The sequence below is a fragment of the Hetaerina americana genome, unplaced genomic scaffold (genome assembly GCF_022747635.1).
Source record: "Hetaerina americana unplaced genomic scaffold, ioHetAmer1.1.p SCAF_13, whole genome shotgun sequence".
NCBI classification, from domain to species: Eukaryota; Metazoa; Arthropoda; class Insecta; order Odonata; family Calopterygidae; genus Hetaerina; species Hetaerina americana.
Window position 1 is genome coordinate 9,897,722 of NW_027286403.1, and position 14,297 is coordinate 9,912,018.

General features: G+C 40.3%; 1 protein-coding gene across 3 annotated transcripts in view; it reads right to left on the reverse strand.

Annotated features, from left to right (window-relative positions):
* Positions 1–14,297, reverse strand: part of uif (sushi, von Willebrand factor type A, EGF and pentraxin domain-containing protein uif) — a 132,820-nt gene that overhangs the window by 101,821 nt on the left and 16,702 nt on the right. For all 3 annotated transcript variants that reach the window (XM_071583205.1, XM_071583206.1, XM_071583204.1), the window contains exon 2: positions 7,819–7,898. In XM_071583205.1, coding sequence (XP_071439306.1) covers positions 7,819–7,887 — 69 coding nt within the window. In that variant the 5' untranslated portion in view covers positions 7,888–7,898. The remainder of the gene's footprint in view (positions 1–7,818; positions 7,899–14,297) is intronic.

The following is a 14,297-nucleotide window of genomic DNA, read 5'->3' on the forward strand; positions in this document are numbered from 1 at the left end:
AATATAAACCAAATGAGAAAAATGTGACGAATGTAATGCACCTAAACTCCCAGGGATTAAATTTTCTCACTTAAATTAACGTCTCCCGTACACATAAAGCCGCATATAACAATTATAGTTTTACCTAAATCTCTGTTATAATACTGTGGCATGATTACGAACAGCTTTGAAAATTAGTTCATTATTGAAAAGACCTACTCATATCATAGGAAAGAAAAAGTGTCCAAGCGATTAAGCGAATAAAAATGACTCAATAACACTCTTTATGCCGTCACTATTCACGAAACAGATGAGTATCTATTTCCTGATACAAAATAATCATCGAAGACATGCAGTAGCTCCTATAACCCATTTGATAATGGCGATGGCGGCGACGGAGTGCTAAACGGACGATGGAATACATCCACGGTGATATGCAAAATATTTACGCTATCTCTAAAATATAACGGGAAACTATGGCATTCTGATTTTGATTGGACTCTCACACATCAAGGTGGCAATGGTTCTTCGTCCAGAAGAGCATCGATATTTTAAGGAGAAGAGCTGGACATTTTCATGAAATATGCACAGAGAGGAGGAATCAGGATAATTTGATTTAAGTAAAACAAATGCGGGGTGGAGATGATGGATAAGGCATTTTTAAATGCGCTATAATCCGGGAAAGCTGAAAGGCAGGCAAACTCCACCCGGATACAGGGTAATTTTGAACGCCTGCGCTCCCGTAAGGTAACTCACGCCGAGGAGGGAGAGCTAGATCCCAGCGTTCATTTCCTGGCTTCTTGTCCCCCTTCCGAAAGAGAAAACCATGCTAGGAGTAGGTAAATGCAAATAGATAACCATGGACCCTCTTCTTGCTAGAAGTGGTAATGACGCCCGGCTGCCCGTTTTTCGCCGCCGTGTGTCTTACGCTGCCCATAGTCGTCTGCATCTCATAGGCCGCGGGCCGCCGGAGGGCCGCCAACGACGGGCGGCCACAGTGACAAGGGGTAGAAGGGAAGGCGGGGGGGGGATGAGTGAATGAGGGGAGAGGGTGGAGCACCATCCCCGCCCTCCCCCCGTCGGCTGCCCCCGGCTCAAGTGTGTCACGGGGACGAAGACACTTCTTGACGCCCGCCACCCCGCATCGCAACCCCCTCCCCTTAGCCCCTGCATCGAAACGGGGGAGAGGGAAAGATGCCACGCAACTCTCAGACGGCCGTCCACTCATGACTACGACGCCCCCGACCCCCCAACTCCTCTTCCTCAACCTTCCTCATCCTATGCCTGGTGCATGAAGACCCTTTACGTCCTTATTTCCGCTCAAAATGTGGGTTTCCCGTGGCACACTGGAGTAAACATGTCGTCTTTTTCATTTTTTTGAAGAAATTCCATTGTCTTCCAATGAACACATCGAGACCAATTGAATCCTATGCTGCTCGACAATGCGCATATGCCGAATGTCACGAGCGACATCTGCCACATTGGAAACGAGAACACTTGTTTTTAAACAGGAAAGATCTTCCTGAATTTCGTGGATGGCTACAGAAAAGAAAAAAATGCATGAATTACCCGTCAAAATTTATTTAAAACGATTCAAAATCCATTTTCCATTGAAATATTTACCACGGCAACGAACAGGACCGCATTGCCCCCCCCTCCCCAAACGAATAAATTCTCATTAAATGGGAGAATCTTTAAAAATAATCGTCATTTCAATAACATCAATGACCACTGCTCTCAAGTAGCCTCCTGTGTTAAATATTTAAACAGTTCGTGCTAATTTTACTATACAAGAATATGTGAAAAAATTATTATGTTGGGACTGCTTTGAGGTTACTGGTGATATTACTGCAAAATTGGGGTATTTCAGGGTTTGTGATGGATTTTTGACCTCTGAACTTAACTCAAGGGTAGAAAATAATCCGATGACGAGGAACACATTTTTTATGAAGAATTAAAAGAGGCAACAATCATCTCTGCCACAAGTCCATTGTTTCAAACTTAAAAATACAAAACAGGGTACTATTAAGTTTAAATAGGAATGGCTTTGTGATATTGGGAATGACTGACTATGGCTCCACATTCGAAAAAATGCTGTGGGTAATTTTTCAATATGCAGAAGAAAAACGCAAGATATGTATAAAACAATAAATTAAAATTAAATATTGCTATGCATTTATTCCTTTGGTATTTAAAGGATGAAAGAGAGAGAGCCCTTTCCTTTTATTTTGTGTGTCGCAAAACCGAATACCTGAGCTATGCCCCACAAAAAGCCTTTAACAAAATATCCAACCCTTCGCATATCCGCAATCCAGTCCCTTCGACGCGTGATTCACTTACGTATGCCGGCGATGCCATAAGTTAAGTGATGCGTTCGAAAACTCTCATTAATGATGAAGCGTAGGCCGTCCACCGCCGAACTATTCCCTTCCTGAGGACGCGGATATTCGCCGAGGCGATGGTGACGTGTGACTGCCGGAGAAAAGGGGGCGGGCGGTATGTGCGTAGGAGCGGCCGGGCGGAGGTCGATGACGCTCCGTCGAGTAAGGGAACGAGCGTGCCGCGTGAGACATGCTGGACCCTCCCAGTTTCGGGAAAGCTACGAAAGCTGAGCGTGAAACTGCTCGGGCTCATCCCATGCCAACTCTCGCGTTGCATTTTCACCTTAGTCATACGGGGCGAGTCCAAAGAGGCTCGCCTTCTTGAACGCGGCGTGCACTTTCTTCAGTTATGAATCACACAACTCGCTAATCCAATACGATTCACCGCATACATAATGATCCCCCATGATGACTCTGGTGGTAGCCGGGGACAAGAGGGAATCGGGATGCTGCGGTGGCTAACGTACGGGCTTCCCACCAAGAGGGCCCAGTAGGGTTCAAATCCTGGAGACAAATATTTTTCAGTGGTATCCCGATCCCTACTTGACGTGCTTTGTGGGAGAGCACTTTGAGTGAGTACGAAGTCCGTCGGATGGGACGTTAAACTGCAGACCCTTTGGCGCCTTTCGAAAAGAGTAGGCTAATGTCGGAGCCGGGGTTTTCACCACCCTTCCTTTCCCATCCATCCCTAATGGCGCAAATGACATTAGATGTCGGTCGCCTCCCATAAAAACTACTACTACAACAGAGACAAGAGATTCGCTCCCGAGAACACATTTTGGTAGGTGGACAGAAATTCGATAATGTGACTGAAAGTTCATAGGTCGATGACTCGCAGAAGGAGGCAAATGAATTGAAATATCGGTGATGACAAACTCAGTTAGCTGGGTGTGCTTGAATATATTGACGACATTCGTGGTTTGCATATTCATGATGACGTATAACCTTAAAACATTTCCACCGTTTTCGTCATCACGAAAAGTGATCGTTTCACTGTGAGCCGAATGTGCTGCTGAATGGAATTGAAGGTTTTCTACAGGCCGGATACTGTACTGCTATCTCCTTTGAGCCGTTCAGCTACTCATGCCCTCCTTTCAATGGCTGAACTTATCCAAATTTCTAAACAGCTCACGTTCGGTAAAGCTCCTACTTAAGTAAGCCGTTTCCAACTTCAGTAGGAATGCAGTGTAACGGAAGGACGGAAAGTAGTGGCAAATCACCAGTTAACTATTTTTTTTCTAGGAGTCCACGATTAGCATTTGAAGAATAGCATACTATTAAAAGGAAGCTTAAGTTGGTATTTTACCATATGAACGGCGTGAGTTTAAAAGTCAGTGGAACAGGCAAAGGTGAAAACAATTGAGAAGCCAGGTGTGGGTGTAAGGGTGAGTTCATGCCGAGAGTACTTCGCATACCGTGTCATCTGGAACCAGCCCAATGCCCAGCAATACAGTCGTTCACACCAAACACTGCAACCCATTCGTTATTTCCTGCGGCTAGGAAAGCTAATCGCTTCATAACGAGCTGTTTTTAGCCGGAAGTGAAGCACCCATAAATGCAGACACCATGAATGAAGTGCTCACAAGGATGGAAATTTGGCATTCAGTTCATTCACTTATCAACAGATTTCTCCGAATATATTGCTCAAGATATAAAATTGAAGAATACCTAAGAGTTCTTTCTTCGCGCATTTCAAATTTGGGTTGGAACTTTCAGCAAATGAATTTTTCCATTCGAGCTTCGACAATGCCATCACCAATATAATTAATCCCATCGTTGCTTGGCTATGTATACTGAACGATCAGGTTAGAGCTATTGACGGTCACGGAAAGAAAAAAAAATATTTATTTTTTGGCATAAAGGATTATGATAATCTGTTAGGCAATTGTAATTTAAGTAGGACAAGAAAATTCTTAGGCCGAATGAAAAATACCGGCATTGTAACGAGAATTCAAATAAGAAAAAGAAGAAAATCTTCAATTGTATCGTTAGGGACACAACGTGAACCATACCTTTGGTAAAAAACGAGGCAAAGATCTGATACACCACGACCACATAACATGAGCTTCTCTTCGACAGAAAATCGAAAAATCTAGCAGAGAAAGAGCGACGGAAATGTATGGTATAACTTCCAAGGACTTGATCTGTTGCTGACGTTGGCTGTTTGGAAAAATATGCCGGACACATGGTATCACGTGTTTTTAAATATACTTTAGAGATGGGAGAATGAAAATATTTTTCATCGAATCTATTTTTGAGCAAAATTCTCCATCTGAAATTGATTTTCAGGAAAAACCATTTGCTCAACGTAGAGAAAATGTTTGACATATTCGGTGCGAGGGTATAGTCGTTTGAGAATAGAATTGATGGAACAATACTTTATAAAAATACCTGAAATTGAGCACATTCACTTCATTCGTGTGACATTTCAGACTGCTTTCATTACTTCAATTTCATTCTGGGCAGCAAAGCGCCGATGAGTCAAGAAAGCTTCACCAACGTAGCTGCGGGGCTCGCAAGTTTTAGATCCGGGATGAGCTTTCCACGTATCTTTTCCGGCTAAGTGATTTCCTTGGATTCGCATCCGAAGGGCGCAGGTATGAGACGGCAGAAGAGAAAAAGGAACAAACAAGGGGCAAGTTTGCTTGGATGCTCGAGGGATTATGGCAGCGACGCTCAGAGACCTCAGGAATTCACCAGCCAAGTGACTAACCTTCTTGAGTAGGCCAAAGGATAAGTCGCCTTTTTAACTTTCGACATATCGTATTCAATTCACTCTTACAACTTTAATGTGAACTAAGACACATGAAGTACTATATATCAGTGAATATAGAAAAAAAACCTGGAGGAAACCTTACGGGTGGATTACGCGCAATGACGTGATCTCACCAACACCCAACCCAATGTATGTAAACCCAGCTCACCAATGCCCAGTCATTCATTTGGGGTACAATAAAAGAATTTGCAGTTTCTACAACGAAAAAAGGACAAATCTTAAAACTATATCATTTGGATGCCGCCCTCAATGAGAGATATAATAAAAATGCATTAAAACAGGGTTAATTACAGTATTTCAAACCGCAGAACCACACAACTATGGATTCCGCGCGAGAAAAGGCTTTCCATTTCACGATCAAATTGGCAATTTATTCTTGCTTGGCAAATTATGAAAAATCGTTGAGCAGGCTAAATGGGACAAATTTTGTAACCATGAAATCAATAAAAATGCTAGCAAAAACCTCTTCACAAGTAATCTCCAATGTCTTGAGATCTAATTAGCTTCTACTATCAAATCCCCTATTGAATTCGTGGCTTAATCACAGAAATATGACTAATATTTTTACGTACATCCCATTTTGATAATGCGGCTGAGATGCAAGAACACATGCTTACATCCGAAAGCATTACTTATTAAATTTGTATACATTCCTAATCACGACATTCGAATATAAGGTGACGAAGTGGTGAACTGTCACGAAAATAACCGAGCCCAACAACAGATAGAATGCGGATGGCTGAGCAGGTCTACGTGCTCACTCCGTGACAAACTCATCTTCACGGAGATGGCTTGCTAACAGACTGAGTCCATTGGCTTAGATGTGAAGCGTTTCTCCACGAGGTGACACACAGCTCAATATTGGGGCATCACAGTGGCCGAGATACCACCAAATACGTGGCACAAGGCGTTAGATGAGTGCCAGCCACTGCCGCGGTTTTCGCACCACGCTGCAATAGCCGTCAGACAATCTACCCCGGTGTCCCCAAACACTTTAATTGACGCCTCTACGTTTCAACTCCATAACATTTATGTGCGCCTTACAAAACGTCTATTTGCAAGGATTGAGGAATTATGAAACTGCAATGGCCTCTTAAAATTACGGCTGGATTTTTGAGGCGGAAAACAATTGATAAAGGCTAGTAGCATACCATAACAAGCATTTATGCATTTTTTACACCGTCCCTCATGCGGCATGAACCACAAGTTTGAGGAACACCAATAAAGAGTAAGTATTCCATATGAAAATCCCCCTTTGAAGAAATATATGTATTTCCCTTGGATCCCTTCACTTAACTTTCGGATAAAAAAGGAAGGATAACGTTTTATTCATGAGTAAAAAAATCACAAAATAATACTTTTCCTTACTCACTAAATTACATCAGATGAATAGGACGATCACTTAATAGGTATGCAATTAGGTATTGCCAACCCCGGTGGCGGCGGGGTAACGTCCTCGTCTGCCATTCCAAGGGTCGCGGGTTCGATTCCCGCCTGGGTGAGTTTTCCTCCACCTAGGGCTTGGGTGTTTGTAAATGTGATCATTGTTATCGTTGTTAATAGTTCGATGTAAAGGCCAGAATGCGCTGTTTTCGGACTTATACTGAATAAATAAAATAAACAAATAAAATAAATAAATTACCGCCACTAAGAGTAAAATCGGTATGCTTGTTTGGCAATGGAATAAGTAAAAACGGAAACGTGAATCCGCAGAAGTTTTGAATTATTACAATTTTTTTACATTGTTAAATTAGTAAAAATTATTAAAATTTAACATTATGAGGTTGACAGTTTTAAAATGGTTTCATATGTTAATAGTAGGCCCATGGATATACGCGAGAAAATTAGAGCATTGGAATTAGTTACTGACGACATCACCTACAGACACAATGATCTCATGGACTACGACATTAGGCTCGCGTTGAGTCAGAACAAGCCACTCCGGGCGATGCTGGGAACTTTCAAATGACCTCGACATTTAAAAAAAAATTCCTCTAAGAATTACTTCCGCGCAACAATCGACTCTTGGGGAAAGGTGGCGCTGCGGGAAAGCAATCAGCAGAAATTCGATGGGAAAACTCGCAGATTTTCCAATCCCGTGCCGTGAAACATATCAAAACGATCATACCGTGTTGTCTTGCTAAATGATGCACACTTCCAAAAGTTGAATACATGCTAAAAGCTCCACGTACGTTAGAAAATAATGTAAACTAATAACTACCCCGGACACAAAAATCCCATAACTGTTGGAAAAAGCGAAAGTGTTAATAAATATCAATTTATTGAGGAATTTCCCAATCGTATTTCAATTTCAAGACCAGATTTCAAGCGGAAAATCCTACTCATTCTTAAATGAAGCGAACTTAAAACAAAAAAATCAAAGGAGCAGGAATAATGGCTTGTTTCGCGTGAGAAATGTTTCCTCAACTTTCACGAAAAAATGAAGTTGTAGCAATATATTATTTTTTATCTAACTACGACTCCATCAAATATGAAGAGTTATCAGAGATTAGCAAAGCGTCCACTTTCATTTCCTTTAAAAATTACCTTCATTTCCTTCAAACCACCAAGGCCATGTTAAACCCTCCATCTGAGTACGCTTTCGAGACATTAAAAACCAATTGATTTAAAATTAGTCATTGCAAAGTTAAAATTATACTGCGATTAGAAGAAAAAACTCACCTGTCCCAATGAAACCTGAATGCCCAGTAAAAGGATGAATAACAGTAACGAAAGCAGTCGTATCAACATCGTGCCGAAAACTGAAAAGAAAGAAAATAAAATAAGTATAAAATTGTCTTTAAATAGGAATCCAATAGCACATAGACCAACACATACACATTACTAGACACATTACTCGGTTTCTGGATAGATCTTTCTACCCTTATTTTACCATAACTACAGTTAATATTGAAGGTATTTTTATGAACTGGAAAATTAAAGACAGAGCTATATTAAGCATATGATAAACCATTTGGGTACAAGGACAGAAAGATGGGGAAAATAACCCGACTCGTATCAACACTTAGCTCTAGGAATATTTGCAACAAAGAACTATAACTGCCAAATTTGTTGAAACTATTTCATGATCATTCCATCACTTTAAAAGTCAACAATGTTTCTTGGTATTTTTCCCATTTTGTAATCGATGAAACAATAGAGATCACTGGATTCAAGAACCGCAATGAATATGCACACAATGAACCACAGTGAACACAGGGTTAATTGCATCACAACCCAACAGATAAAAAAGAGCATTTGGCGCAAAATATGGCTGCTGGAGGACCGCCATCATTGTGAACAATGAGCGGTGGATGATTTCCTTTTTATTTTCCTTCCCAAAATAACACGCATTTAATAATCATGTTCAAAGTAATTTGTACTAATCATTGGAACTCGAGTCATATTACAGATTTTTCAAGCTTACCAGCCGGAGCCCACAAAATTTCTGCGTTAATTCCGATCCAATACCTTTCTTGATGATTCCATAACTTTCAGTTTTGGCATACGGACTAGCCACGGCCAAGGTTCCGTCGCCAACCATGGCATTTTCCGAGTACCTAATGTTCGTGTATGATATGAAATTACCGTGTTGACATTTTACGCTATGTAGCTCCCGAAATCATCTAACTACTCACGGGAGGTACGAAAAGTGGTCCACAGAATGATGACGTCAACCCAAATTTTTGAGCATTTTAGTAACGCTCATGAGTTAGTTGCAGATAGTGGATCAATCCAACAAGGCTAATGGCACGTAGTTTGACTGTGGTCTTCAGCAAAACCATGCTTGTTAACAACAAAAATAAATACACCCAGGCAATATTCAACAGGTTTAGCTGAGAAGCGGTATAACGGTCCATTGAGGGAAGTTACCTTTTTCCTAATTAGACGCTGAAGTATATAAACGAAGAGCAATAAAATCATCTATTTTATCCGTGTCTGCGTTCCATCCATATTGGTGAACGGCCGGCAACTTTTACACGACTTAGCAATAAACTTAATTATTCTACCATTTGAATACCTTAACCGTGGGATTCATAAAATATAAATATAAGGGTAATATGGAGAGAGTTCGAAGTCATTAGAAGTTACTCGCCCACTTCTCGTCGATGAAGGCATAACTGTACTACCTTTTAAAGGGCAACGAACCAGATTATAACGAAAGGCTGAGCAAAAAAAAACGGTATTTTAGACCGGATCAGAACCGAAAACGTACTCTGTGTCCGATCAAACCAAGTCTCATTCCATTCCCTTAATTCTTCCCATTCACAGTAAAGGAAGTGAAAGGCTAGATTTTCTTACGTCTACGGTCCGTAGGCGTCGTCGGTATGCCACTGTACATTCACTTTCACGCTGCTGAGCGCACTAGTTTTCTCTCAACTATGGTTCCCTTAAAGGTACACGAAACACGGGCATTTGTGGCATGGATAGCTTTAAGTATCACATAGTAAAATTCTACTATGGATTCAACGTTGAAAGTAGTTTAAACGTACGGATAGATACGTGAGATATATTCTGATTGTTTGATACCCTCCAAACTATTTAGGACATCAAGTACTCAAGGGGTTTTACCTTTGACATTATAAAGAGAGATGGGGTGAAATAAATTTATTTCTTTCAGTGTCGGTAAAGTCAAATAATGTCAGTCTCCAATGTTTTGAGCTTTTATTTCGAAATTTGAACAAAGGTGAAAACAGCCCCACCCAGTCATAAGGGATGCGGAATTATTAAAAACGTGCATTTGGTTCATCGACTGGCTATATCTTACCCCACTGGAATTTCAACGAGTTTACAACTCCTCTGGTCACTTCAATGCTTCAAAGGAACAAGCACTTTCGGTGGAGTTTATATATATATATATATATATATATATATATATATATATATATATATATATATATATATATATATATATATATATATATATATATATATATGCACACACACACACATAAATATGTATATATATTTTGTTTACAAGGCAATATTTGCTATTATAAACAATTATGAATGCTATGTATGAATATGTTTGGAAGAAAAATTTAAAGATTTTGTCTCATATTAATTTTCACTCATGATACAGAAAGGCGAAACCACTGTATCTAGTCCGGACATTTCAGAGAAGGACACTGCTTGGCTAATATTGCAATTAAATTGATGTGTTATGATATTGAAATATATCTTAACTCAGACCCATGTGTTCTACCTCAGGTTCCCTGAGACGTCTAGACCCACAGAACTGGGGAATGAAATGCACATTTTACGCACCAAAACTTATACACCATAGCGCGGCTGTTACTTTCAACGACCGAAACTGTTTACCAACAGACACATTAAACCGTTTGCGACACTTGGTACAGCGGGTTAATTTGGTGATAGCCAATAGCCTCCGCTTAACGAAAGGCATTAATAAACCTAGAGTGAAACATCACATCCTAAAAGACGTATTACACTTAAATTGCTCTCAACATGGCACCGAAGCCAAGAAATCATTCCAGATAAAAATCCGCGAATTCAGGCCCTACGTGGGATAACTAAAATGGCCACCGCGCCAAACCTCATATTTACGCATCCGGCACTATAAGCGAGCAGCAGAAGCGCGTAACACGCAACCGTTACTTAAAATGAAAAAAAAACGCATCAACTTGTTAGATATGAGATGTAATTTCACCATAAACTAGTGAGGTGAACGTTAAAGTTTCACATACTGCCAGAAACATACGAAATTTATCGCAGGGACGTAGTCACCCGGTGCAGAAGGAAATCAAATTGTATTACCATAGTGAGGAATGCTTCATAGCCATCACCAGTCTCTTGATACCGACCAAGTTAATCTGGCGTCTAGCCCACTCGCCGACTGCCAAACCCGAAATCGGGGTCTGAACACCGGGGCATTAGTGATACCATATTGTCCGTTGAAGGATATGTGTGCTTAGTTCCGGCTGCGATATGACTTCAGCTGTTGGTGCGTTATAATAGTCATTCTAATTTTACAATGAATGAGGTAAGCTACACTAACTGTACTTCGTACATGTATACTGGAAGAGCATAGCCCCATATTTCAATATACCACAAATATCAACGAATTGGCTTCACTTACAGGCCGGAAGGTAGAAGACATATAAGTCGAATGACGTAGGAATGCCATATGTACCGACAGGGGCATGGTTGGTTGGGGGAAAGGTTCAGTGGCTTCCGCACCAAAAGGGTCGGGTTCGATTTCAGAATATGACCGGATATTTAGGTGTTATTTCCAACGCTACCCAGGCTTCATGGAGGAGATTGGCCTCCTATTCGACCCCTATATACCACTCTAGTCCTATTTAGTCCAGTTACACGCCTACTTCGGAGCATACAGCCCCTCAAATCGAGCATCTCCTGAGAGCTACTAGAACCTCTGTTCTTATTACCAGCGGTTTTTAATTGGCATCTCTAAAAGCTGGAGCCGATCCAGTAGGGCCACCAAAATATCAATAATAACAATCTAGTATTATCGAAAGTAGCATCCAAGTGACATTCGAAGCGCTAAACTGGATAGAACCGTACGAGAATATGCATAAACATACATAATTTGGCATTTTTACAACTAGGCATTATTAGAAATAAATGGATCCATGGAATATTAAATATTTGTATACACACGTATCAATGATTTTTGAATCCACTCCGGATTCTTAAATTTCGATTTAACTGAATTGACGCTTGTTGTTTCGCAAGGAAGAGTTTGCTAGTGCTGTTCATTCATATGTGGCAGCCGAGTTTACTTTTTCAGCCAAATTGGTACTGCTTTTGAAGCGACAAAGTGCATTAGAAGGTTCATATTGTGAATTGAATGCTAAGGTATAAGTTTTTAAAAGTAATGTTTTTTATTGAGTCACTACATATGATATTACTTACCCATGAAATGATCCAGGGATAGTGAAAATTAATATTTCAATAATTAGGCATTTGGGTTCAAAATTTTGTTAAATGTAATAATTATTTCTCATGCTAGGGAGAAATCCTGGCAAAATCTTTGTTGCAAGGTCATCAGATATACTTTCTATTACTATAAGACGGTGGATTAGAGCATAGAATCATAGGTAGTGCTGATGTGGACCGATTCGGTTGGCCCGATGGCACATGCCGACCAACCCGAGGATTGGTGACTAATCTTGACACATGACCTCAGCCGTTCGGACAGCCAAAACCCATTGACTAAATGTCATGCTATACGAGAGTGTTCAGCTGTGTGAAAGATCTACACTGCACTGGGTCACTGTTGACAATACACAATCGGCTGAAGGTGTTACTATTTAGTTGTCATATGAATTTCCATGTCATTTACGAGATTTTGACACAGCGTTGGAATCCAGCAGGTTCTGGGTTTCCAGATTGTCCTCGCACATTTAAGAACTCACACGAAGTTGAAACATTACAACGTGTGGTTCAAATATTTTTTTCAATAATAAAATATGCCCTGTTTCTAATTGATGCCTACTGAAAAAATAACATTATACTCAATTGCAGGTATTTGTAATTCTTCGACATTTAGATATTTTAGCAGGTATGATAAACTTAATATACTGCCAAAAATATCCTATTTACACCTTTCTTGAGCTGAAATAATATAAATATCTACCAATAGTGTTGCGTAAAAGGTTTCCAAACTCGATAAGCCTAGCCAATGCATATTTATATTATAGGTTGAGCGTTCCAGAGCAATAAACAGCCGCATCTTAGCTGTCTTTTCTGATTTACTGCAAATTATAAAATTTGATGCCATGGGTAAAGATTTTCATCGCGATACTTACTTACCCTTTATTTAAAGCATTATCAATTTGTATTCGAAGTAAATTGGATATCAGATACCATGGGGAACTGCTGATTCGATTCATGTCGACGAGGGCTCAGGCTACCGAGTGACTCGGAAAGAGCGTATCGCTGGACGGAACGAAGCTGAGAGCACGTTCTAAAAGTTAATGGCGTGCATTCTGGCGATTCTTAATCTCCATTCCCGTCGGGAGAAAGGAGATTCGTACACTTCTCGCCTTACTCGCAAGGACAACGGGTATGAATTCTAGAGTAACACTGGCGACATTCCATGTGGGAACACAATCGCGGCATTGGTGCTCTGCCTTTCGATGGGTGACACATAGAGGAGGGGGAGGTCGGAAAAATTCCTCCGGCTCAACCTCTAGAGGGAGGATTCAAATTCTTACGTGAGGTGAAACCAAGCAGTTTCCTGCCTCGATGCTACACGCTCGCCAAAAAATTGGGGATGACTACTGCCAAAAAAGTCACCTCTCACCCCACCTCACCCTTCTGCACGGAGACATGCCAGGAGATTCAAAGCCCAACTGTTTCCACTGGCAACTTGTGGGGCTATTCTCCTCTAGATTGGCACTCTGTGAACGAATATACCTCTCGATTTTTATGACCAAAATACAAAAATCGAAAATACCATAAAAACTCAGTCAAGGCAATGATAGCTAGGGTTAACAGTTACAACATTTTTAGCAACAATTATCTCAGTGGGAAAAAGCCAATGGCAAGCTACTACAAACAATACCACGAGAAAAGAGATAGTTAAAAGCCATATGTTTTTAAAGGCATTCAAATCAATTTAAAAATGCAATCAATCGGATTAACGATGGGGACCATATTTCCGCACTTAACGCATCATTCTTGGTTGAAATGTTATCGTTGATGCACCGTATGATCTCCATAACGTTCTTTTGGTTTTACATTTTTGTGCAAATTGGTTTTATTGTTTTACCACGGGAATTTACATTTTGTTTCTATGAAGGTGGGGATACGATATGCTAAGAACAATGAGATATTATTGAGCAAAATCCATAGAATCATGCAACTATTATTAGATTCTTTTGCTCGCGGCATCTCGGTCGTTAGAAAAAACATCATTCTCGTATAAAATATTTTCCATGAATGGTTGTTAAAGAAGAAACAACAATCAACGGAATTCATTTATGGAAGATTAATACCCCTGCTATATAATTCCCGAAATGCAGCAAAATGTACCATTTTGAATGAAAATTGCCAAAATTACGTATCAAATTAGCAGTGATATAAAAATCAATATATAGAGTAAATGCGGTGAATAATTATACACAGCATGGTAGAGTTTAAACTGCCGAATCATTAAATCAAACAAAAAATGA